Source organism: Clinocottus analis, unplaced genomic scaffold (assembly GCF_023055335.1).
Source record: "Clinocottus analis isolate CAN_PGR_092001 unplaced genomic scaffold, fCliAna1.0.p SCAF_6, whole genome shotgun sequence".
NCBI classification, from domain to species: Eukaryota; Metazoa; Chordata; class Actinopteri; order Perciformes; family Cottidae; genus Clinocottus; species Clinocottus analis.
The window spans coordinates 2,536,916-2,562,537 of record NW_027176218.1 but is presented as its reverse complement, the minus strand read 5'-3'; the positions used below and the strand labels follow the sequence as shown (position 1 = coordinate 2,562,537).

General features: G+C 48.3%; 2 protein-coding genes across 2 annotated transcripts; one reads left to right on the top strand and one right to left on the bottom strand.

Moving 5' to 3' along the window:
- The first annotated feature begins 686 nt into the window (after positions 1 to 686).
- On the top strand, positions 687 to 19,211 carry itga11b (integrin, alpha 11b). Its single transcript, XM_068603007.1, has 30 exons — positions 687 to 738; positions 2,285 to 2,396; positions 4,336 to 4,445; positions 4,616 to 4,707; positions 5,310 to 5,424; positions 5,512 to 5,639; positions 5,979 to 6,127; positions 6,223 to 6,367; positions 6,582 to 6,747; positions 6,870 to 6,940; positions 7,939 to 8,083; positions 8,494 to 8,642; positions 9,031 to 9,174; positions 9,256 to 9,459; positions 9,535 to 9,665; positions 9,920 to 10,110; positions 11,632 to 11,771; positions 11,854 to 11,964; positions 12,542 to 12,627; positions 12,739 to 12,937; positions 13,930 to 14,028; positions 15,618 to 15,694; positions 16,437 to 16,520; positions 16,702 to 16,825; positions 17,293 to 17,406; positions 17,550 to 17,633; positions 17,734 to 17,844; positions 18,059 to 18,154; positions 18,696 to 18,809; positions 19,025 to 19,211. The coding sequence occupies exons 1-30, from the start codon at positions 687 to 689 to the stop codon at positions 19,112 to 19,114; spliced, it is 3,633 nt and encodes a 1,210-aa protein (XP_068459108.1). The 3' UTR covers positions 19,115 to 19,211.
- A 1,274-nt stretch (positions 19,212 to 20,485) lies between these two features.
- On the bottom strand, positions 20,486 to 25,139 carry fem1b (fem-1 homolog b). Its single transcript, XM_068603949.1, has 3 exons — positions 24,472 to 25,139; positions 21,287 to 23,744; positions 20,486 to 21,162 (listed from the first exon to the last, which is right to left on the bottom strand). Exons 1-2 carry the CDS (start codon positions 24,894 to 24,896, stop codon positions 22,100 to 22,102), a joined length of 2,070 nt encoding a protein of 689 aa, XP_068460050.1. The 5' UTR covers positions 24,897 to 25,139; the 3' UTR covers positions 20,486 to 21,162; positions 21,287 to 22,099.
- Positions 25,140 to 25,622: the final 483 nt, after the last annotated feature.

Below are 25,622 nucleotides of genomic sequence, written 5' to 3'. Positions count from 1 at the left end.
GAATCTTTCAACCAACACGTCACCTCTAACTGCTGCTCTGTTACGCACTGTCTTGATGTTCAGAACTCTTCCTATCATGGTCCCCAGAGGATGAACCATCATGGCCCCCAGAGGGTGAACCATCATGGTCCCCAGAGGGTGAACCATCATGGTCCCCAGAGGGTGAACCATCATGGCCCCCAGAGGGTGAACCATCATGGCCCCCAGAGGATGAACCATCATGGCCCCAGAGGGTGAACCATCATGGCCCCCATGGATTTAGTTCTTTCTTCCATCGCTGGGAGATTACTTTTATACTTCAGTTTTGTAAAACCTACAATAATAACTCATTGTTTATTAGTTTATTAATAATATAAATAATAATGAATTTTTAGTTATAATGAGACACTGACTTGTAAAATATCCCTGAGAAAATTACAACATGAGAAGTAAAAAATATTCAAACAAAGTACTTTTAATCTTGAGTACATGTGCTGCCAACAGGAATATCTCCTAATAACTTGAATTCATCGCTTTGGAACATCTGGACTTACTTCCTGTTTGTGCTCCAAGAAGATGTGAAGGAGAGAAGGTGAGGAGGTGTGTTCACTCCTCCTCCTCTTTCTCCTCCTCCTCCTCCTCTTCTCCTTTCCTCACAGCAGCAGAGTTCAGAAGCGTCTCTCTCGGTTTCTTCCTCAGACACACTCATGGATCATCATCGTCTTCCTCTGCTGCTCTGGACCTGCTGCTTTCTGCCAGGTGAGCGAGAGAGCATCACACTGACAGAGAGAGAGAGAGAGAGAGAGGGAGAGAAGGATGGAGGGAGGGAGGGAGAAATTAAGGGAGTTAGAGATGGAGGTAGGGAGAGAGAGAGAAACGGTGAGAGATGGAGGGGGGAGAGAGATGGAGGAATGGGCGAGAGAGAGAGAGAGAGAGAGAGAGAGAGAGTGTGAGAGAGAGAGAGAGAGAGAGAGAGAGAGAGAGAGAGAGAGAGAGAGAGAGAGAGAGGGAGGTAGGGAGGGAGAGATTAAGGGAGTTAGAGATGGAGGTAGGGAGAGAGAGAGAGAGAGAGAGAGAGAGAGAGAGAGAGAGGGGGGGGGGGGGAGAGATGGAGGAATGGGCGAGAGAGAGGGAGAGATAGAAAGAGAGAGAGAGAGAGAGAGAGAGAGAGAGAGAGAGAGAGAGAGAGAGAGAGAGAGACAGGTGTTTGATGGAGGTGATGTTTATCTTCTAAAAAGTGACTTCCTGTTCCTCTTGAACATTAAAGTATCCTGAGAGAAGCCAGAACATCTTCAAGGCTTCTGTCTGGAGGAAAGTCCTCTCACAGGAACCTGAAGTTCCTCTGCCTCATGGGGGAGGAGCCTACGAGCAGAGAGGAGGGGCCAATGAGAGGTTTATAGCTTATAGCTAGCTTGGTAACATTAGCTAGCTTGTTAGCTTCGAGCTAGCTGGGCATTGTGATGTCACCGCCAAACGTCCAGGTTTCAGCTTGTTCTTGGGTTATTCTTTCTTGAATTCCGCACCAACGTTGCAGCAAAGGATTGTGGGTATTGTAGTCTTAAGAGCCTCCAAGCTGAAGAAACATTCTGCTCACAGGTTTATAATGAATGATTATCACGATTAAAGTTATTTATTGTTATATAGAGAAGCACATGATGGTGATAAACGTCTTCAACGATAAGCAGTAAATATGTAAAAGAATAGTTCAGGAGATAAATATGTAAAAGAATAGTTCAGGAGATAAATATACCATGAGAAGTCCAAGTATCTTTAATTTACCAGAAAAAGTACCCGAAAAGAAACCTTCTTAGGATCGAGAGCCGGCAGTCAAAGAGCGACTTCCTGTTCATGCTTCTATGAAGCAGCTTTGATCCCACTTTGCTCCCAAATGTAATTTGTGGAGCGTTTGGTTGTTTGTGGTTTGGCTGCGAGGCGCTGGACGCGTCCCTGGAGGTCAGTGATGGGGCTGCTGTTGTTGTTGTTGTTGTGGCTTTTAGGCGGATCGTTAAACTCACATCCTCATGCTGTTGTTGCTGCTGGGTGACGCCTCAAAGGAAGGAGCAGACACCTCCTGCCTCGACCGTCCCAGAAGACACTCCTTCACCTCCATTTATCCCCCTTAATGTCCCAGACAGGTGGGGTTAGTCACAAAGCGGTTAGTCACCAAGGGAAGATGTCTTCCTCGTCAAAGTAGTTGAAATAGTTCTGCAGGTCCACACACCCCGTGAGACCTCCATGCCCGAAACAGTGCAAAAATTGGAACTGGTTTTACTGGTTTTACTGAGCAGCTTCTTCTGTGTTTCAGATCTTCAGCTCTGCTTCAACTTCGATACCAAGAACTTCAAGATCTTCTCCGGTTCTAAAGAAAGCCAGTTTGGATACACAGTCCAGCAGCATGAGGTGGGAGGACGCCAGTGGTGAGGATCCCAGTTCACCCAGTACATGCAGTACACCCACAAACCAGCATGTACTGGTCTGTGTACATCTATAGAAACCAGTCTGTACAGGTTTCAGGTCCATCTAGTCTTAAAGTGTCTTCAGGTCCATCTGGCCTTAAAATGTCTTCAGGTCCAGATGGTCTTAAAGTGTCTTCCGGTCCAGCTGGTCTTAAAGTGTCTTCAGGTCCAGATGGTCTTAAAGTGTCTTCAGGTCCAGATGGTCTTAAAGTGTCTTCCGGTCCAGATGGTCTTAAAGTGCCTTCAGGTCTAGATAGTCTTGAAGTGTCTTCAGGTCCATCTGGTCTTAAAGTGTCTTCAGGTCCTTCTGGTCTTAAAGTGTCTTCAGGTCCTTCTGGTCTTAAAGTGTCTTCAGGTCCATCTGGTCTTAAAGTGTCTTTTAGGTCCATCTGGTCTCAAAGTGTCGAGAGCACACGTTTCCCACTGTGAGTGTCTGAGAAGTGCAGCGAGTCTGTGGAGCAGCGGGATGTGATTTACGACCCTCTGGATCAGACCTCAGATCAGATCCCTTAAGCCTCCTTAAGACTCACGTGTGGACTCTTTGTTCTTGGCTCTGGACTCGTCTCATCCTTCAAGTCTCAGACGTGCTGATCCTCAAGAAAAACATTTTACCCTTTAGCTGCTTCTCAGGAATATGTTGGATCAACCTTATCACACACACACACACACACACACACACACACACACACACACACACACGGTTACACACACACATATGAACCAGAATACGAGTCTCTATCTTCCAGGGTTTCGGGTCTCAATCGAGATTGTGGGGCGACTGTGGTTTAGTGGTTAGCATGACCGTCTTTCAATCAGAGGATCGGTGGTTTGAGTCCTGGCTCTGCTTCTCCCTGTCGTTGTGTCCTTGAGCAAGATACTTAACCCCTAATTGCTCCCCGTTGCTGTGTATAGAGCAAGAATGTAAGTCGCTTTGGAGAAAACCGTCAGCTAAATGTATCGACGGGGTCTCGATCGAGCGCAGACGCTAATAGTGCCGATCTGACATACTGCACTAACTATAGCGGGATCTGAACAGATCTTGAGCAGAGATAGCTGAGGTCTGGACAGGAAGCTGGATTTTGGGGTCAAGACGGACTGCAGCCGAGGACACCCCAGATACCCCAGAAAAGGACTACCACTGGTATAAGGGGATTTTAAGATCGGGGTGGTCTCGTCACACGGACAGGTTGGGTCTAGTCAGACAGACGATTTATTCCAGTCTAATCCAGGGACTGGAACACAACCCTGCAGTAGCAGCAGGTGTCGTGCGTCTGCAGGTGAGATTGAGCAACATTCCCGGCTCTCGGCCTTGTTTTTATTTTCTGGAACCATTTCAGACCTGGCGGTCGTCCAGGATGACACAATCCTCTGAGCCTTTGAAGTGTCGGTAAACAAGTGGAAGGAATTTGTCTCGCTGTGCGCCGGTCTGCTGCTGCCGGGGATCGACCCAACGATGCGTCACGCTGTCTGCTGCTACCGGGGATCGACCCTGCCATGCGTCTCGCTGTGCGGCGTCTGCAGCTGCCGGGGATCGACCCAACGATGCGCCGGCGGCGCTTGTTTTCCTCACGTCGAACTTCTCAGGTGTTCGTCTGGTTCTCCAGACACAAGATGATGCTCTGCTCCCTAAACCACCTGCAGGGCTTCTATCTGTTTGTGTGTGTGTGTGTGTGTGTGTGTGTGTGTGTGTGTGTGTGTGTGTGTGTGTGTGTGTGTGTTCAACATTCAACAAGCCGCTGACACAAAACTGACCATGATGGCGTTTGTTGGCTCGTTCAGAAGTGTAGTGCCCAAACATTTCCAGCTGAGCCTGAACGCACCAAAACGTGTCTGTGTTTGTGTGTTTGTGTGTTTGTGTGTGTGTGTGTGTGTGTGTGTGTGTGTGTGTGTGTGTGTCCAGGCTGCTGGTTGGAGCACCCTTCGAGTCAACCGGGAAGCAGCAGACTGGTGATGTGTTCAGGTGCCCTCTGGACAACAGAAACTCTGCAAACTGCACCAAACTGAACCTGGGTGAGCAGCTCGTCACTCGCTCATCAAAAAGGTTTACTGCAGTGAAAGTACTTCAGTTTTAACTGCAAAAAGTACTACACTAATAGTACTCTCTAAACATATCTTTAAGTTATCATCTTGTGCTAAATCGTTTTGGACATTTTAAACTGATAGTGTAAGGATGTTTTCAGGGAGACTCTCTCTGGACAACGTGTCTGAGAGGAAGGACCGGATGAGGCTCGGCATGACGCTGACCTCTAACCCCCGGGACGGCAGCTTTGTGGTGAGTCACATCCGCCTGACTTCCTGTCTGTCCGCCTGACTTCCTGTCCGTCCGCCTGACTTCCTGTCATTCTGCTTGACTTCCTGTCCTTCCACCTGACTTCCTGTCCTTCTTCCTAACTTCCTGTCTGTTCGCTTAACTTCCTGTCCGTCCACCTGACTTCCTGTCGGTCTGCTTGACTTCCTGTCTGTCCGCCTGACTTCCTGTTGGTCTGCTTGACTTCCTGTCCATCTGCTTGACTTCCTGTCTGTCCGCCTGACTTCCTGTCAGTTTGCCTGACTTCCTGTCCATCCGCCTGACTTCTTGTCCGTCCGCTTGACTTCCTGTCCGTCCGCTTGACTTCCTGTCCGTTCGCCTGACTTCCTGTCCTTTCGCCTGACTTCCTGTCCGTCCGCTTGACTTCCTGTCCATCTGCCTGACTTCCTGTCCGTTCGCCTGACTTCCTGTCCGTCCGCTAGACTTCCTGTCCATCTGCCTGACTTCCTGTCCTTCCACCTGACTTCCTGTCCGTCCGCTTGACTTCCTGTCCGTTCGCCTGACTTCCTGTCCGTCCGCTTGACTTCCTGTCCGTCCGCTTGACCCCAGTGTCTCCCTGTCCTCAGACCTGCGGCCCTCTCTGGTCCCACGAGTGTGGAAGCTCGCTCTACAGCACCGGAGTCTGTTCCAGGGTCAGCCGGAGCTTCAGGCTCGGCCTCAGCATGGCCCCCGCCCTGCAGAGTAAAGACAGCCACGCATCCATCATGTGCTCACGTGTTCAGGTGTTCATCTGTTCATCCCTCCCTCCATCTTGCCATTGTCTCCTAGGGTGTGAGACGTTGATGGACATCGTGATCGTTGTGGACGGTTCTAACTCCATCTACCCGTGGTACGAGGTGCAGGACTTCCTCATCACCATCCTGCAGAAGTTCTACATCGGCCCGGGTCAGACGCAGGTTGGTTCTGCGCTGAATCTGAAAAAAAAGATTGCATATTGCAAAAATATAAACGTCTTAAATTATGTCCCAGCATGCACCTGAGATCTAGAAAACCGGCAAAACTGGCGGAAGCAGAGGGTGATAAATGAAATACAGTCTCCGTACCGTCGACAGTCGAAGGTTAGGGAGACTGTTTTTCATTTATCACAGAGATTTGAACCATCACCAGCTGCAGTTGCACGGCCACCAGTAGCAGACTGGTCTTACTGGAAGCTGACCAGCAGGAAAAAGCTCTCTGAGACCTTACGCTGCAGGGCTTCGGGGTCTGGACTGAGCTGAGCTGTGTTCTGGCTGCAGGTGGGCGTGGTCCAGTACGGCTCCACGGTGGTCCACGAGTTCGGCCTGGGCGAGTACCAGACGGTGGAGGAGGTGGTGGAGGCCGCCAGGGCCATCGACCAGCGGGGCGGCGAGGAGACGAGGACGGCGCTGGGCATCAACGTGGCGCGGTAACGACTCCCCGATGAGGTCGCCGCGCGAAAGAGGAACGCCACGCGGGTCGACGGCCATGTCCACTCAATGTCACTGTCCTCCCGCCGTGCAGGTCGGAGGCGTTCAGGCGCGGCGGGCGACCCGGCGCTCAGAAGGTGATGATCGTGATTACGGACGGAGAATCTCACGACAGCCCACAGCTGGTGCAGGCCGTCGCCGACAGCGAGCGAGACAACGTCACCATGTACGCCATCGCGGTGAGTCGGTCCTTGAAGTCCCAACATGTCCTGTCTGACTTCCTGTCTGACTTCCTGTCTGACTTCCTGTCTGGCTCTCTGTCTGACTTCCTGTCTGACTGTCTGACTTCCTGTCTGACTCGCTGTTTCGTTTCCTGAGAACTTGGATTTCCTGCTTCCCATGTTTGCATCAGAGCCCCTTGGGGAACTCTAACCCTTTGTCTTGTCTTGTCAGGTTCTGGGTTATTACAACCGCAGAGGAATCAACCCCGAAGCCTTTCTGAAGGAAATCAAGTTCATCGCCAGCGACCCGGATGAGAAGCACTTCTTCAACGTGTCGGACGAGTCGGCGCTGAAGGACATCGTGGACGCGCTGGGAGAAAGGATCTTCTCTCTGGAAGGTCAGCTGACCGCCAGCATGTTAAATGCTTTGTTGATTGGTTAAAAAGTGAACAAACCAACACTTAGGTTTGTGACACGTCACATGACACAAACACGTCATGAACATGTTTCCTTTCTGCAGGAACCAGCAGTCAGGGCCGAGGGTTCGGTTTGCAGATGGCTCAGGCGGGTTTCTCCTCTCATCTAGTCAAAGTGAGTCGCTCACCTCCACCTTTACCTTCACCTCCACCTCTACCTTTACCTCCACCATAACGTCCTGAGTGGTGCTCTGTGAGTTCCAGGTTCAGACTCTTGTGTGTTGATGTCAGTGAAGTGAAGACGTGATGAAAAGTCCAACACTGTAACTCATATTTGAGTTTTGTTTCATTTCCAAAGACGTGTTCATTCTGGATGGAGAATCCTGATAAGTTCCCAGAAATCTTTGCTGGAAAACCTGCCTATCGTCATTTTAATTCGTAGGAATCGGTGACTCTACGGCTTCAAGTTTCTCCGATCAGATTTTCCTTCAGTTCTCTCCAGAAAATCAAATCACGATCCAACAAATCAGCAGAGTTGTGTATTTTATTGATCCTCTTTAACGGAAACAGAAGATCAAACTTTTTAAATATTGGAGGGATGGTTTCCTGAAGCTGCAGAACGAGAAGCTTCTAGAAATATTTCTGTTGTTTCTCATCCAGGGAAAAAAAAAACTGAATTCCAACGTCAGGGAGTGAAGCCGCTGTCGTGGAAACTTTCTTTGTGAAACGCAGAGCAGATGGTTTTCCTTTCACACACACACACACACACACACACACACACACACACACACACACACACACACACACACACACACACACACACACACACTAATAATGATGCACACCATTCCATACACAGACAAATATGCAAAGAGTTTTCTGGTCTTTTGGGATTAAAAGGTAAAAATGTGAATCAGGTAACTGATGAAGAAAACAGACCCCGAGTCATCTCAGATTGATTTGAGTTAAATAGTTTTACCACATTTATCATGTTTCTTTTCTATTTTTTTACTGGAAGTGTCTTCTTAGGAATGCAATAGTTATTTTTTTAAATATTTTCTATACATGCTAATATCTGTATTCTGTTTTTTTTTAATCGTATCTTTGGCACAACGATTTCTTCATGAATCAGGTTGTATTTGGTCCGATGTGATGTCCCGTGTCCCCCGTCAGGACGGCGTTCTGCTCGGGGCGGTCGGCGCCTACGACTGGACCGGCGCCGTGCTCAAAGAGACCAAACACGGGAAAGTGGTTCCGCCCAAGTCGTCGTATCAGGACGAGTTTCCAGACGAGCTGAAGAACCATGCGGCGTACCTGGGTGAGAAAACTCATCGAAGCAGGATGGACACGGAAACAGGAATATGTCCCCAGCTTCGTCTGGCGCCCCCTAGAGTTTGCAACAATAATTACACCAAAAAAAAGTATTGGACAAAACAACAATACACGTTTTAAGCTTGAGTTAGAGCTTTTCCTTAAGCAGAAAGAAACTCCACCTCTGCTCTGAATTCAAAGGCAATGCACCCAACACGTTTCGCTAATGCTATTATTAGCTATTCCTGCTATTTCTCTGCAGCCTAAGTGGGAACTTTGGTCAGGGGGCGGTCACCACACTAAGTTGTGTTTGTCTTTTGAAGAACATGAATATTCTCATCTCCATCGCTGCTCTGTTAACTGGTCCTAACATGTGGACTCCTGTCGGTCTGGTTCTGCTTGTCGTTCTGGGTCCAGGGTACTCGGTGGGTTCGCTCACTTCGTCTCGCGGCTCTCAGCTCTACGTGGCCGGAGCGCCGAGGTTCAACCACACCGGGAAGGTCATCGTCTTCAGCCTGAAGAACTCCGGGAACCTGACCATCCTGCAGGCGCTGCTGGGGGAGCAGGTCGCCCACCAGGAGCGTGCACATGCCCAGGAAATAGTCCCGAAGTGCTATCTATTGGTTTTGAGTCCAGGAACAAAAATGGAACGTCAATTAGGAGCCGCATTCTCAAATCAAATTCATCCACATGACAAAAGAACTCTAAGAGCAAGTGATGTACTTCATAACATCCTAAAAGATGACTCTTGGTGAAGGGGTGAGGCCTCACATTGGTTCAGGAAAAACTCCCCCAAACACCGATTTAACGGGGACATGAAACCAAAAGATTTCAGGACTACTTTCTGTCATGAGACTGTATTTATATGTTCTACTGTGATTTGTAACAACAGCTGGTTGGAACAACCACTGATCCTTTGGAATAAAACCTGCTTTTGGTTTCGTTCTGTTCCAGATCGGCTCATATTTCGGCAGTGAGTTGTTATCGATGGACATAGACGACGACGGACGAACAGACGTGCTGGTGGTGGCGGCGCCCATGTTCTACAGCCGGGGCTGGGAGAGAGGGAAGGTCTACGTCTACTCGGTTACTCCACAGGTAAATACACGCAGGTACACCAGCGCTACTTTAACAAAAGAACACATGACAAACAAACTGAACTGAACCGTCTCCTTCCAGACATCGTTCGTCCTGCAGGGGGCGCTGGAGGTCTCTGACTGCTCTCAGAACTCCCGGCTGGGTTCGGCGTTGGCTCAGATACCCGACATGAACGGGGACGGGTTCAGGGAGCTGGTGATTGGGGCGCCGCTGGAGGATGACCACCAGGGGGCGGTCTACGTCTTTTACGGCCAGGACAAAACCATCCAACACCAGTACAGACAGGTAACAGATATTGGGACCAGTTCAGCCAGTGGAAGCGATCACGGCACCAGTAATCATAAGTGATTCTCTCTCCAGCGTCTGTCTGCAGCCGGGTTCTCTGCAGGTCTGCAGTATTTCGGTCAAAGTCTTCACGGCGTTCTGGATGTCAATGGAGACGGGCTCGTCGACCTGGCTGTGGGAGCACTGGGAGCTGCTGTCATCATCTGGTCAGACCACCACACACACAAACTGGTTTTGTTATCGTTGATATAGATCCGCAATTCTGCGATGGTGACCACCTTTGGGTTCATTGGGATTCTGGTCCAGAGTGAATATCTACAAATGTCTTGTTGGATTGAATAATATGAAATGTAATACAGATGTTTAAGGTCGCTGGAATAATAACTTAACCCTCAAACCTTAAGCGGGGAGTTATAAAGGTGACGGACCACAACGCTAACGGCGAGCTTCCTCCCTGCAGGTCTCGTGGCGTGGTGCGGGTTCACGCCGAGCTGGTCTTTGAACCCGAGAAGGTCAACGTCTTCAAAAAGGACTGTCGTCGAGGTGGGAAGGAGGTCACCTGCATGTCCGTGAACGTCTGCCTGAGTCTGGAGGCCAGGACCAAGACCAAGACCAGGACCAAGATCAGGACCAGGACCAGGACTGATGTTGGTGGGTGGGACGCACATGCTCCTTGTTGGATGTCTCCAGCCAGAGCCCCCTCTTGGGGTTGAAGTCCATGGTCCCAGTAGCAGCTTGGGGTGGGGTCCATGGTCCCAGTAGCAGCTTGTGGTTGAAGCCCATGGTCCCAGTAGCAGCTTGTGGTTGGGGCCCATGGTCCCAGTAGCAGCTTGTGGTGGGGTCCATGGTCCCAGTAGTAGCTTGGGGTTGAAGCCCATGGTCCCAGTAGCAGCTTGTGGTTGGGGCCCACAGCTTCCTGGATGTGTGGAGCTAAACGCTAGAGCTGGAGTATTTGAATTGTACATATTATGAAACACCCAGATGTTGTGTCTGCATGTGGAAAGTCTTGTCGTGCTCTCTTCCTCGCCGCACAGATTCCCCACAGTGCTTTGTGTTGTCGTGTCTCAGTGTAATCGGCTGCAGATGTGCGGGCCGGCTGCATGGAAACCTCGCCGTAACACGCTAACGCCAGCCAGTTAAAACTGTGTCACTCCTCCTCCTCCATCACTCCATACCTTCCTCTCTCCCGTCTCTCTCCCCATCTTCCCTCATCGTCTGGACCAGATTAGTCGCACACACGCCTTCAGACAGAGATGCACACGAGCCACATCCAACACACACGCTTCAGATAGCAGACAGGAAACAGTTGACAAAATCTTAACCTCGGTTTCAGGAGTCACTCTGGTTCATTTATTGCAGTGCACACGTGGCGTTTGCAGACATGAACCAAGCAGGACAGAAGCAGTTTACTTGCTTCATAAATTAAGACTTAAGCGACTCAACAGATGAGACGAGTGGTGCAGTTACGCAAAGCAACGCCATCCAACTAGTAAAGAGCAGGAAATAGAGAGGCAAAGTCCCGCTCCCTCCGAGGTAAAATACATACAACAGTCAACAGTGAGAGGAAATAACTTCTTCATCTCGTTTGAAATGTGCCAAGAAGTACACTTCTGATGTTTGTCAATTTAAAAGATCATTTCCAACATCAAGAAAGTCTCGTTCTGTTAGTCTACGTCTCTCGTCTCGCTCAATGTACGTCACCAACACCAATATGGCCATTAGCGAGCTAGCAAAGTACAAAATATTATGTTCTCTCACCTGATTTTATCAGCCAGGACCAGACGGGGACCTGCAGGTCTGCCGATAAAGCCAACACGTACGTGTCTTAAAACTATCACTTTAATTGTGAACCGCGCGTGTAACTTATTAAAAAAAATAAACACATTTTAGATCCTCTATTCTATCCTCCATCTTACGTTACCACACCATACAGTTTGAAACACTCATGGACTGCTGGAGGAGGCATTTTAAGGTAATCTGGCTCATATCATGCTGGATGTTCATAGTTATGATCACAATGTGGTATAAAGGTGATTTTAGAAGTATTAGAAATCAGTTGGGGTTTCTGTCCATACACAGACAAATATGCCTGGGGGTAAAAAGGTGCAGACCCCCATAGGGGTCTATTAAGCTGTATTAATTCAAACTGGCACGTTAAACCTCCCCACACAGCGGTTTGGTTCAATCTGGTGCTGGACGAGAGGCGTTTTCCTCCTCGAGCTGTTCTGGACGAACCGGACCGGCAGCAGCCCGGGAGCGTGTTCCTGCAGGTCGGAGGGCGGAGCTGCCGACGCCTCGGCTTCTCCATCCAGGTCAGGCCGCCGCCTCGCCGCCAGAGAGTAAAACACCGACACCCCGAGAGTCACACCGACGTTTCTCCGTTTCTCTGAACAGGAGACGACCGATTACGGGCGTCCCGTGGCGGTTCTCCTGGAGGCGGGGCTGAGGAGTCCAGACGAGGGGCCGGTGCTGGACCCGGACTGGCCGAGTGTGCTGAGGGCCGAGGTGAGAGTCGGTCTTTTTGTCCAGGTGATGATGTCACATCTGTCTCTCCAGAGACAAACGTCCAGAACCAAGCGGCCGTCACTGTCCTCAGAACTTTTATTTCCTGGTGGTCAGAAGAGAGAATGCAGCGTTAACACATGAAGCATAGACTTCTATACAACCAGAGGAGTCGCCCCTTGGTGGTCAGAAGAGAGAATGCAGCGTTAACACATGAAGCATAGACTTCTATACAACCAGAGGAGTCGCCCCTTGGTGGTCAGAAGAGAGAATGCAGCGTTAACACATGAAGCATAGACTTCTATACAACCAGAGGAGTCGCCCACTGGTGGTCAGGAGAGAGAATGCAGCTTTAACACATGAAGCATAGACTTCTATACAACCAGAGGAGTCGCCCCCTGGTGGTCAGAAGAGAGAATGCAGCGTTAACACATGAAGCATAGACTTCTATACAACCAGAGGAGTCGCCCCCTGGTGGTCAGGAGAGAGAATGCAGCTTAAACACATGACGTGTTGCATATCAAAGTGTTTCTGTTTCTTCAACAAAGAGAAATGAAATGATCCTTCTTTCTTTCCACAGCTTCCCTTCTGGAACGGCTGTGAGCAGGAAGACACCTGCGTTCCCGACCTCGTCCTCTCCAGTCACACTGACCTCATGGATGTTCAGTGAGTGACACCTGGCCTTCATGAACACACACACACACACACACACACAAACACACATGTATTAGTGTCATGTATCAAAGAACACATTCCCGTCCTGTGTTTCATCCGAAGGCAGTTCTGCAGCTCGCGGGCCGCATGGTCGCTCTGCAGCCTCCGGGGGGCGCCGCAGGGCTCGGAGCGCGTGGTGGAGGCCGGTCGGAGGAGGATGGTGGTGTTTGCTCGACTGGAGAATCGGGGAGAGAACGCTTATGGAGCTGCCATCCACATCTCCGCCTCCTCCAACCTCCTCTTCTCCAGCCTCATAGTCAAGGTGTCGTGCTCTTTCATAACATAATCACACATTCCTGGAAAATAAACAATGTTCCTCTTCAAACATGAACTAACGATACTTTGTTAAATTAACCATAGGTTTTCATTTGTTGTTCTAAATATGGACTAGTTAATCCTCATTTTTTACAGTTACAAACATAGACCTCTATACAACCACAGGAGTCACCCCCTGGTGGTCAGGAGAGAGATTGCAGCGTTAACACATGAAGCATAGACTTCTATACAACCAGAGGAGTCGCCCCCTGGTGGTCAGGAGAGAGATTGCAGCGTTAACACATGAAGCATAGACTTCTATACAACCAGAGGAGTCGCCCCCTGGTGGTCAGGAGAGAGATTGCAGCGTTAACACATGAAGCATAGACTTCTATACAACCAGAGGAGTCGCCCCCTGGTGGTCAGGAGAGAGATTGCAGCTTTAACACATGAAGCATGGACTTCTATACAACCAGAGGAGTCGCCCCCTGGTGGTCAGGAGAGAGATTGCAGCGTTAACACATGAAGCATAGACTTCTATACAACCAGAGGAGTCGCCCCTTGGTGGTCAGGAGAGAGATTGCAGCATTAACACATGAAGCATAGACTTCTATACAACCAGAGGAGTCGCCCCCTGGTGGTCTGAAGAGAGATTGCAGCATTAACACATGAAGCATAGACTTCTATACAACCAGAGGAGTCGCCCCCTGGTGGTCAGGAGAGAGATTGCAGCTTTAACACATGAAGCATGGACTTCTATACAACCAGAGGAGTCGCCCCCTGGTGGTCAGGAGAGAGATTGCAGCGTTAACACATGAAGCATAGACTTCTATACAACCAGAGGAGTCGCCCCCTGGTGGTCAGGAGAGAGATTGCAGCGTTAACACATGAAGCATAGACTTGTCTTTAAAGAACTGGCTGCTGCTCATTCGTACTGCAGCATTCACACATTGCATGAGATGACCCTCTGACTCGTTAGGCTCCTCCCATTCTCCACAGGACCAATCAGACATTCAGATTGAGTGCTTCCCTGAGAACAGACTGGCCAATCAGAGGAGCTGTAACATCAGCGCTCCGTTCATGAAGTCCTCGTCTCAGGTCAGTGTTTTCTTCTATCGACTTAACTCCTCTACTAATATTTATATATCGATAATCCAACCAATAGAACAGCTTTATGTTTATTTGAATGTAAATGTGTTAATGTTGTAGAATTAATATGAAGCTGATCAAATATGTGTGTTCACATTCTTCTTTAACTGGATTGTGTGAAGATGCATAATCCAGTGCTTCTGTTGGTTGATCCCATAAAAAATAAAAAAATAAATGAATATTTCAGCGTCTGCTCCACAGATCTTCTTCTGGATCCTTTTCTTATGTTTTATAAGTCCATATCAACATTTCTGGATAATATAGTTTCATAAACCCTTCAGACTTCAAAGATAATATGACTTTAAGTTTGCTGTCCCAGTAAAACATGTGTTACTCATACAGTTAGTTAGACTGATGGTAGGGGTTAACCAGAGGAGCCTAATGACCGTCCCGTAAACACAACGGTGGCTCCGCCTTTTACCTGTAAAGGCCCTCGAGGGCCACGGTACAGATGCCTGTCTTCATAAAGTCCAGTTTATGGGTCCAGACTTTGTAAAGATTATTGCTCTTAACAAGCCGCTGAGACATCACAGACGTTTCACATGTCGGGCCCTGAAAACAGTCCTGCTGAAAGAGAGACACAAATATGTATTCATTTAAACAACTTTCCACATTTCTTTTTGTCCTTTCAAAGTACTGAAATGTACAATGGTTACTCAGAGTAAACACAGTCTTGTGTATGTTATCAGCTCATTAAAATTCTTTTATTGGTTGTTATGAATGTTTTAAACACCTAATAAACACTGACAACTGAAACAAGACCTTATGTTGAGGAGATTATCCTGTTTTGGGTTAAATGAGTGCATTTGTTCTGTAAATTTACATTAGATGAAATAAGTTTTGGTTCCCGTGATTGATGACAAGATAGGTTTCAAATCAATCTTCATTTACAACATCTCTTTATGAAACCATTCCTATTGTTTTCTACCAAAGGTTCTTTATTCTTCAACGCGTGAATGCTTTCGAAATAAACTTCTGTCTTCCCAGGAAACTCAGTTATGTTTATACGACTAAACTACTCATGTTTAGACAATTAAACCACTCAGTTATGTTTAAACAACTAAACTACTAATGTTTCGACAAATAAACTACTTAGTTAGGTTTATACAACTAAACTACTTGGTTAGGTTTATACAACTAAACTATTTAGTTTTAAACTACTAGTTAGGTTTAAACAACTAAACTACAAATTAGATATACAACTAAACTACTTAGTTAGTTTTAAACGAGTAAACTACTTGTTGGATTAAAACAACTAAACTACCAGTTAGGTTTATACAACTAAACTACTAGTTAGGTTTATACAACCACACTATTCGGTTAGGGTTAAACAGCTACACTACTAGTTGGTTTTAATAAATTAAACTACTAGTTAGGAACAGATCCTAGTTTGGGTTCAAATAACCGCGGTCGTGTCGTTACTGACGTTAAGTTACAGAAACAAACGGACGCTGCCTTCTCGTTCCACACGAGGAGCGACGGTCAGATCTTTGTCTCCTGATGACGGACCTTTTGTTTTTAACGCTCTTCCTGTGCAGCTTTCCTTCCGCGTGGAGTTTGAGTTCAGCCGCTCCGTCTTCTTGGATCACGTCCGGGTCTCCATGGCGACCGACAGGTGAGACAGGTTCATGTGTTTCATCGTCAGGATTCATAAATGTTTTATTGAAATACACTCGAGACAGAAGTTTGACTGGATGTGAGTTATGAGGGAAACGACCTATATATTACATTAAGATATAACTTCACCTCCTGATCCAGTACAAGCTCATCATTAACTCTCAAAGATGGAGAAGTTGGAGACACAGACGTTACAATTATTATTATTATTATTTTTAATAATAATAATAATAATAATAATCTCTTTCCGTTATTTGCTAAATGTTTTCTGTTTTTAGATGAAAAAAAGCTGCCTTGATTAAACATACATTATTTTAGGAGCAATTCAAATTATAATAATATTACTTTTTATTTGAAAAAAAGACAACAAAACTAAATATAAAGTACAAATACTCAATAAGTTAAATCATTCTGCCATGTCATGTTTTATTATCAGATTATACTCAACCAACAAGCTGAGAGTAGCAAACCAAACAATAACAGGTTATTTCGTGAAGTCAGACATATTTGTTTCACTTCTCATAACTTCTAAACATATTATCTTTTTTAAATAAAGTTCAGGTTCCTCAAAAATATAAAAGTAAACTTTTAGTCTCACGATTACATTGTGGGGACAAAATACCCGGTCCCCACAAGGTCAGCTTAATGTGTGTGTGTGTGTGTGTTTGTGTGTGTTTGTGTGTGTGTGTGTGTCTGTGTGTGTGTGTGTGTGTGTGTGTGTGTGTGTGTGTGTGTGTCAGTGAGGGAGAGGATAGTTACCCAGACGACAACATCAATGACATCTTCCTCCCTCTGAAGTACCAAGCTGACCTCCTCTTCACCAGGTGAGCGACATCATTTTATTGATTCTCAAAAAAGACGTTTACTAAGATTAGAAATTATAAATATTATGAATAAAATAATCTCAGCTGAAGAACAACAGAGCTTCACTTAATGTTTATGTGAAATAGTTCTATAAAGATTACACTTTTATTAAGTCATGGATCAACCCTCTTCTTCCGGCAGAGACCCAAACCCTCCTCGTTTCGAAATCAGCTCCTCTTCCTCCTCCTCCTCCTCCTCTTCCTCCTCCTCTTCCTCAAGAGATCAACCAGACAGCAGCTCTCCCGCCTTCAACCTCACGTATTTTGTGAGTTTATCCAAAATATAACAATGCACATAACATATATTTACAATGTGACCCTGGTGGTGAGGAGAGAGAATGCAGCTTTAACACATGAAGCATAGACTTCTATACAACCAGAGGAGTCGCCCCCTGGTGGTGAGGAGAGAGAATGCAGCTTTAACACATGAAGCATAGACTTCTATACAACCAGAGGAGTCGCCCCCTGGTGGTTAGGAGAGAGAATGCAGCTTTAACACATGAAGCATAGACTTCTATACAACCAGAGGAGTCGCCCCCTGGTGGTGAGGAGAGAGAATGCAGCTTTAACACATGAAGCATAGACCCGTTTAAATAACCTGAGGTCGTCAATATGTTGTTATTACCATCCAACAAATATATTATATAAATAAACAGGATGAATGTGGGGAAAGTGTGAGACGTCACTTTATCAACAAAAAAAAATATATATATATTTTTGTTTCATTGTGCAGATCCAGAACCTGGGCATCTTCCCGGTGCAGGACGTCCTGCTCAGGGCTGATATCTGGGCGGTGACCCGGCGGGGGAACCAGCTGGTCAGCATCACCGACTACAGCATCGAGCCGGTACCACAGGAAACCTTCACACTCATGTTCATCAATGACACGCAGCAGAAACAAACACATTGCAAAAGTGCAGGAGGACAGACGGGATGAGGTGTAACAATCAATAACACAGCGACGTCTTGGCCTCCTCTTCCTCTCTGCAGGTCACCGGGTCTCGCTGCACGCTGCCGTCGCCCAGAACAACCAATCAGGTGACAGCGGAGGACCTGTCTCACCTGGCTCAGCTGGTAAGACGAGTCATCCACTGTTCATCTCCTGAGACAGAGACACAGCTAACTTCTTCTTCTTCTTCTTCTTCTTCTTCTTCTTCTTCTTCTCCTCTCTTAGAACCATAGTAACAGCGTCAGCATGGCGGTCCAGTGCAGAGTGAACCTGCCGGCCTCTGGAGAGCTGAAGGTGACACTGAGAGGACGCCTGCTGCTCCCGGCTCTGCTCGCTGTGAGTTTTTCTCTGAGGAATCTGCATGTGACCACCAGGGGGCGACTCCTCCGGTTGTATAGAAGTCCATACTTCATGTGTTAAAGCTGCATTATCTCTACTGACCACCAGAGGGCGATTCCTGTGTTTGTATAGAAGTCACAGAATGAATAACGTGCGAATGTAGAGCAAAGTTCACCTACTGGAACCCTGAGAATCTGACTTCCTGTCTCAGGTGAGCTTCAGGTCCTTGGAGTTACTGACGGCTGCCTCCATCCAGCTGGAAGCCTCCAGTCCCATGTTCCTGCAGGAGGCCCGACCCGTCAGACAGGTAATCAATCAACCGATCGATCAATCAATCAACACACTCATCAATGATGCAAATGAAGAACGACGTCCGTTTCCATCCGTTAAAAGTTAAATTCTCCCATTTTGTGTGACTTCACAAATATGTGATTTCACGTATGACATCATGCGTATGATGGCATCCTCAGTATGACTTCATCCTAAATATGACGTCATAAGAAACGTTGAACGAGGAGACGCTGCTTCCACAGAGGACAGGACACGCTGTCTCTTTGTGTCTTTTGTTTGCCTGAGAAGTCATTGTGTGTCTCTTTGTCCTCATGATGTTTATTATTATTATATTATTATTATGTTCTTTACACATAATGTAACCCGTGTCCTCCAGACTCATAACTCATAAGGAGCTCTGCTGCCACCTGCTGTCAGACTTTATTATCAACAACGAGAACTCTGATATTTATCTTCCTTCTGGATATATATATATATATATATATATATATATATATATATATATATATATATATATATATGTGTGTGTGTGTGTGTGGATGTTTCTGTGGGTTCAGGTGCTTCTGGAGCTCAGGAAGGACGAGGACTACGTGTTCCCCGTGTGGATCATACTGGGCAGCACACTGGGAGGCCTGCTGCTGCTGGCCTTACTGGTGCTGGCCCTGTGGAAGGTGAGCCACACACACACACACACACACACACACACACCACACACACGCACGCACACACACAATCCATCAGTGGTGTAAATCTATCACTGCAGAGGAGTAATTTCCATTTACTGCTATTTTATACTTCTATATGTTATACTTCTATATGTTGTACTTCTATATCTTTTGCTTATAGTTAAATAGTAATGTTTAATAGTTAATGTTTTTCTGCTCAGCTCGGCTTCTTCAACCGCCGGAGGAGGCGGGATGAAGAGGAGGAAGAGGAGGAGCCGGTAGCCAATGGGAAGGCAGCAGAGGAGCTGTAAGCCGCGTGAACAACAAGCTCTGTTACCTTCGAGAGAGAGAGAGAGAGAGAGAGAGAGAGAGAGAGAGAGAGAGAGAGAGAGAGAGAGAGAGAGAGAGAGAGAGAGAGAGAGAGAGAGAGAGAGAGAGAGAGAGAGAGAGAGAGAGAGAGAGAGAGAGAGAGAGAGAGAGAGAGAGAGAGAGAGAGAGAGAGAGAGAGACCTAAAAGCGTCACAAGCCTCCAGCTGTCACTCAGGGAACCTGATGCCACGAGCAGCTAATCAGACGCGTCAAAAAGCAGTTTGAACAGTTGGAGACTCCTCACTTCTATCTCCTATCTCCTTCCTCCTGACTCCTAACCCCTCACTGCACTTAGAGGAAGGCGGGGCTTCCCAGTAAGTAAGTGGAACCAACAGGATGGTGTTCCAGCTCAGAACCGGAGGAACCCGTGTGACCACATGTGTCACATGACCGATGATGTCACCTTGTTAAGACAGGAGACATTATTACATCATTATATTTAGAATATATGATGCATTGCTGATAGAAAGACAGCAGACTACCTACGATGGCTGACTTCATTTGTCTTTTTCATAATAATGTAAACAGAAAACACTTTTCAACGTGTTTATTTCATAATTCATATCTGATGCACTTTGTTGTATAAAGTTAAACATGAACATGTATTGTTTGAATGTGTGATTGCGGATCGAGTGTTGTTGATGTGTTGTGTTAGTGTTGTTGTGTTGATTGTGTTCATACTATAATAAACAGGAAACGTTCACCAGGTGTCATGTCTTTGTTTCACAGCATCAAACTATTAAACTCTTTTATTGAAACAATGTTGCATCTTCATCCACTTTGCATGAAACAGAGTTCATACATTCTGACTGAATAACACTTTTAAATGACTTCTAAATTCACAGGACTTTTACTACACTTTGAGGATTAAAGTCCCAGAACCCTGTTAGTGTCTCAGGGGGCGTGTCCTCAGTGTCTTCGTCCAATCACAGACTTCTTTGACCTACCGTGTTCTTTCATTGGTCGGCTGGTCGGCAACTCTCCTGACGTTCAGTCAGACAGGAAGTCGTCATCACTGGTTCGTCCTCCAACAGACTGAGATCCAGCAGAGGGGCATTCACTGACCCGTTCAAACATCAAACAACTAAACACTGCATTCAACACAGAACCGATGGTAGGAAGTGACCAAATGAGTCCCGTCTGGCTCAGGACTCGTTCCTGCGGCCGATTGAAGAATAAGTGTTGTGCGTCAGAAAGGGGGCGGGACGTCTAAGAACCGGAGAACCTGATTGGATGGAACCGTAAACTGAGCTTCCTGTTGGAGCTTCAGATTAAAACTCTGGTCAGAAGTGAAGCAACAGACAGGACGCCGGTCAATGCAGACGGGAGACTTTTAATTTGACAGCGTTCATTCTGCAGGAAGTACACAACAGGAAGTACACAACAGGAAGTACACGACAGCTGATGTTGAGAATCTTTGGCTTCGTTTCAGCCACAGAAACTAAAGAAAACTAAATGAAGGTTTCCAGCTGCAACAGGACAGAAATCAAGACGCTGGCAGTCGGACATGAATGAGACGTTATCGACCGCTCAAAGCCCCAAAACCTCTAGACCCCAAAACCTCTAGACCCAGAGACCCCCTAGACCCAGAGACCCTCTAGACAAGGGGAGAACCCTTCAGAGAACCTGGTGGAGATACAGTGGCTGGATGGCAAGAGGTTCCACCATCAACAGAAGGAACGCTCCTCAAACTAGGAGGAGGAGAACCAAAGAGAACGTTCCGCTGCTCACGTTTAACCGTTGACTTCCTCACTGAAGGGTTCAAACCGCCGGGACGAAAAGAGACTTCAGTTTCTCAGTCTGGTTTATAGTTTCATGTCAAAACGGAGGCAAAGCCACAGAGGGTTCTAGAAACACAAATTCGAGAAATGTGTGTCTAGAATTTGCGTTTCTAGAACCTGCACATTTAGAACGCGTCTAGAACCCCCGTCCTAGACACATTTGGCGTCTAGAACCCGCCTGTGAGGAGAACCCATCTGTCTAGAACCGCCTGTGAGGAGAACCCATCTGTCTAGAACCGCCTGTGAGGAGAACCCATCTGTCTAGAACCGCCTGTGAGGAGAACCCATCTGTCTAGAACCGCCTGTGAGGAGAACCCATCTGTCTAGAACCGCCTGTGAGGAGTTCTAGACAATTGGGTTCTTGGCACAAACAGGTTAGGAGGAGGAACAAAGAAACTTCTCATCAAACAAGAGGCAATAAATAAAACAGGCAAAGAAAGTTTTAAAACAAGTCGTTCATGCTTTAAGAAATAAAAGTTCTCCAGCTGCTGCCGGGTGGAACCGCATCACTTCTGTAAAATCTCTTCCTGTTTTTTTTTCTTCTTCGACCAAAGACTTCCTCGTTCCAGTTCAAAAGTCTGAGAAAACATTCAAAGTTCCTGCGCTTGTGTCCTCAGATGCAGGTTTTTCAAAATAAAAGCTCATGCACCAGCATCAACAGAGGGAATATTTTTGGTTTTGTGTTTTTTTTTTTTAAACCACGAGAGAACGGAACCCGGCATGGCCAAACTCATGAACCCTTTTGTAGTTCTGAGCCTTTACGAGCGACTTTGCTTTATTTTGAAAGGTGTCCTTTAACACGCTGTCGGCATACTTTGTGCCATAAAGTGCACTTTTAGAGAAAAAATACGACTCTCGCAAACAAGCGTTCCCATCGAAGCATTAAATATAAAGTAGAAGAAGCTGGTTGTAAACTCATGTCGATCCAGTGAGAACTGTTTTTTCAGAATAAAAGCGCAGCGTCACGGTAAGGCAAAACAAAAGAAGTTCGTCCTCTGAAAGGTTTTCGAGCGTTAATACTTAATAGAAAAAAGAAAAATCACCCTCAAAGTTTTTATAAAAGCGCCCATCGACTCAGCACCGTTTAGATTCGTTAGAAAATGATAAAAAAATATGTTTTTTAAAAGAACACCGTGTTCATTGGTTTCAGTGGAACTCCACGAACTCCTCCAGCGTCTTGGGGATCTGGTCGCGGTACGAGATCTGGTGCCGCCGCACGGCGCGCGCCGCGAGGCACTTGAGGCTCATCTTCATCTGCGTCTTCAGCAGGATCTCCGACACGCCGGTGGTGCTCTTGTCCAGCGGCGTCTTCTTCTGCTTGTTGGTCATGTCGGTGTGCGCGCCGGCCTCCACCAGGCTGATGATGATGGCGTGCAGCGTGAGGAAGTCGCTGATGGGCCGGTTGTACTGCACGATGACGTGCAGCGGCGTGTTGCCCTCGTGGTCCACGGCGTTGGCCTGCGCGCCGCAGTCCAGCAGCAGCTTGGTGACCTGCGCGCTGGGGAAACTGCACACGTCGTTGGTGTGGAAGTCGTCCACCGGCGTGCTGGAGCTGATGGCCAGGTGCAGCAGCGCCGCGCCGTCGCGGGACCGCGGGTCCAGCCGCACCAGGTCGTAGATGTGCTTGTTGATGCGGGCGCGCGCCGTCTCGTCGCCGCCGCAGCCGGTCTTGGTGGAGATGCAGGTGAGGTACAGGAAGGTGAACACGTTAGACTCGTAGTTGTCCAGCGCCTGCGGCAGCTCCGTCTCGGCCGCCGCGTCCACGCGCGCCATGCTGCGTCGGATCTCCAGCACGCTGCAGCTCAGCACCTGCTCCACGGCGGCGGCCGGCACCGGCTCTTTCAGGTGCACCATCTGGGAGAACACCTGGGCGAAGCGTAGCAGGTCCTTGTGCGTGTTGCGGTTGCCCTTCTGGCGCAGGCGCAGCGCGTGCAGCCACAGCTTGATGCACTGCTCAAACTCCATGTTGTCGGCGTACACGGCGCCGCGGTAGATGATGGGGTGCGACACGTCGATGTTGTCCGAGCCCAGGACCCGCTCCCGGATCATCAGGCCCTCCATGTGCAGGGCGTCCCGGTCCGCCCGGATGGCCTCCAGCTCGCGGAGCGTCCGGCACTCGGCGCGCCCGCCGTACGCCTCCACGGCGGGCGACGGCAGCTCTTTGGCCACGGCGCGCTCCGGGTCGCTGTGCCGCTCCACCATGGCCAGGCGCAGGTAGTGGTACGTCCGCTGGATGTCGTAGTTCTCGCGGTCGTTGGCGAACGAGGCGCCCAGCAGCTCCAGAGCCTCGATGCGGCTGCGCGGGTCGCAGTCGGCGTGCGCCAGCAGCAGCTCCACCACGTCCGCCTTGCAGCTCTCCGCCGCCACCTTCAGCGGCGTCATGCCGTGCCCGTTCACCGCCATGCCGGCCCGGCAGCGCACCAGCTCCTTCACGATCTCCAGGTGGCCCGCCTCGGCCGCGAAGTGCAGCGCGGTGGCGCCGCAGTGCGCCTTGGCGTCGGGGTCCGCCCCCTGCGCCAGCAGGAACTGGACCACGTCGGCGTGGCCCTTGTAGGCGGCGATCATCAGGCAGGTGTTGTTGTACTTGTTGGTGATGCGGATGTCGGCGTTGTGCTCCACCAGGTAGCGAACGATGTCAAGCCGCCCGTCGAAGCAGGCGGCCCGCAGCGGCGTGGAGTTGGTGACGGTGGTGTGGTTCACGTTGGCGCGGTGGTTCAGCAGCAGGCGCACCACTTGGAAGTGGCCGGCTCCGGCCGCGCACCACAGAGCCGTGGCCCCGTCGATCACGTAGCTGAGGAGGGACAGGAGAGTCAGGAACTGACCTCAAACTGCCCTCAAACTGCCCTCAAACTGACCTCAAACCGACCTCAAACTGACTTCAAACTGACCTCAAACTGACCTCAAACTGACCTCAACCTCAAACTGACCTCTAAATGACTTCAACCTGACCTCAACCTCTAACTGACCTCAAACTGACCTCGGACATCACAGAGTGGGCGTGGCCAGCTGGACCAACCAGTTCATAGTTTCGATTCCCAGAGAAGAAGAACTGGTTGTGACCTGAGGTTCAAAACTTCACTTTAAGAAAACTTAAATTAAATGATCCTTTATTACAGATTAAGATAAAACTATAATTAATTATTAATTATAGTTGGATGCAGTTCAAAGGCAGTAGTACTTTTCCACAGTGCAGTAGTACTTCTCCACAGTGCCAGTAGTACTTCTCCACAGAGGCAGTAGTACTTCTCCACAGAGGCATTAGTACTTCTCCACAGAGGCATTAGTACTTCTACTTCTCTACAGTAAAGTAGAACTATAGTACCTCAGTGGCGTAGTACTACACAATAACATAGTACTGCCGTACTCTACACAGTAACGCAGTACTTCTCCACAGTAACGTAGTACTTCTACACAGTAACGTAGAACTTCTACACAGAGGCAGTAGTACTTCTACACAGAGGCAGTAGTACTTCTACACAGTAACGTAGTACTTCTTCACAGTAGTACGGCCCTCTTACCCGTCGAACCGCACGGTGCCGGTCTGTTCCGGGTCCAGCTGGTAGTGGTCCACCAGCAGCCGGACCACCTTGTCGTGGCCGTTGCGGGCAGCGATGATGAGGGGCGTAGACCTCTGGCCCGCCACCTGCGTCACGTGACCCAGCAGGTAGCGCACCTCCGCCTCGCTGTGGTTGTGCAGCAGCGCGGCCAGGGTCAGGACGCGGCCCTCGCTGGCCGCCTTGTACACATAGCCGGCCAGGGACTCCATGTGCGCCGGACGGGGTGGACGGGCGGCGGCCGGGCGCCCCGGGGTGCTGCTCGCTGCTGTCGCCCGCGATGTCCACTCGTGCGCGGCGGGGCGCCTCCCATTAAAATGACCAAACCGGCCCCAGTGCACGCGCGAAAGAGGAATGTTGTCCGTAATGGCCGCGTGGGAAGAAAACATACACAAACGGCAGAGGGTGGAGGGGGTGGAGGGTTTAACGAGCGTCCAGTTTCCTGGGTTTCTGGTTCTGGTGACGTCAGCGGAGCCGGTGCGCTGGGTTCTGGGATCCGGGTGAGTGAAGCTGCTCAATGGCCGCGTCAGCGAGACCCCGGCGGTGGTTTCTGTCCGGGAACAGTCCAACAGACTCCCGGTTTAAAGTCTCCAGCGCACACTTTCACCTTCTTCTAACTAGTCATCTGCCGGAAGTTGCTGTTCGACTTAAAAACACGTCCGAGTGGAACTTTCTCCAGCTCACAATAGTTCCGTTACGGTGACTTCCGGTTTGCAAAAAAAAAAAGGTTTCACGGTTTGAACATGAAAAACTATCAAGATGGTGTTAACTTCAGAAATATAATACAATGTTAAATAAATGAAGGGGGGAATAACATATATTTAAATACCAAACGAACACACTTTCCGTCGGAAGTTATGCCGGAAGTTGCGGTTCAACCTAAAAACACCTCCGAGTGGAACTTTCTACTGATTCCGGTTTATTACAAAACGTTTGTTTCACCTTTTCAATGAAAATAACGACAGCACAAAATAGCAAGATGTTAATAAAAAATGAATAAAGACAAAAATAACAAGAATATGTATTTGAACAGTCTTAAAAAGTATTAAAAAGAAATGAAAGAAAAGTTTTTAAAGCGCCTTCATTGAGAGGGGAGTCAATAGTCTTTCATTAAA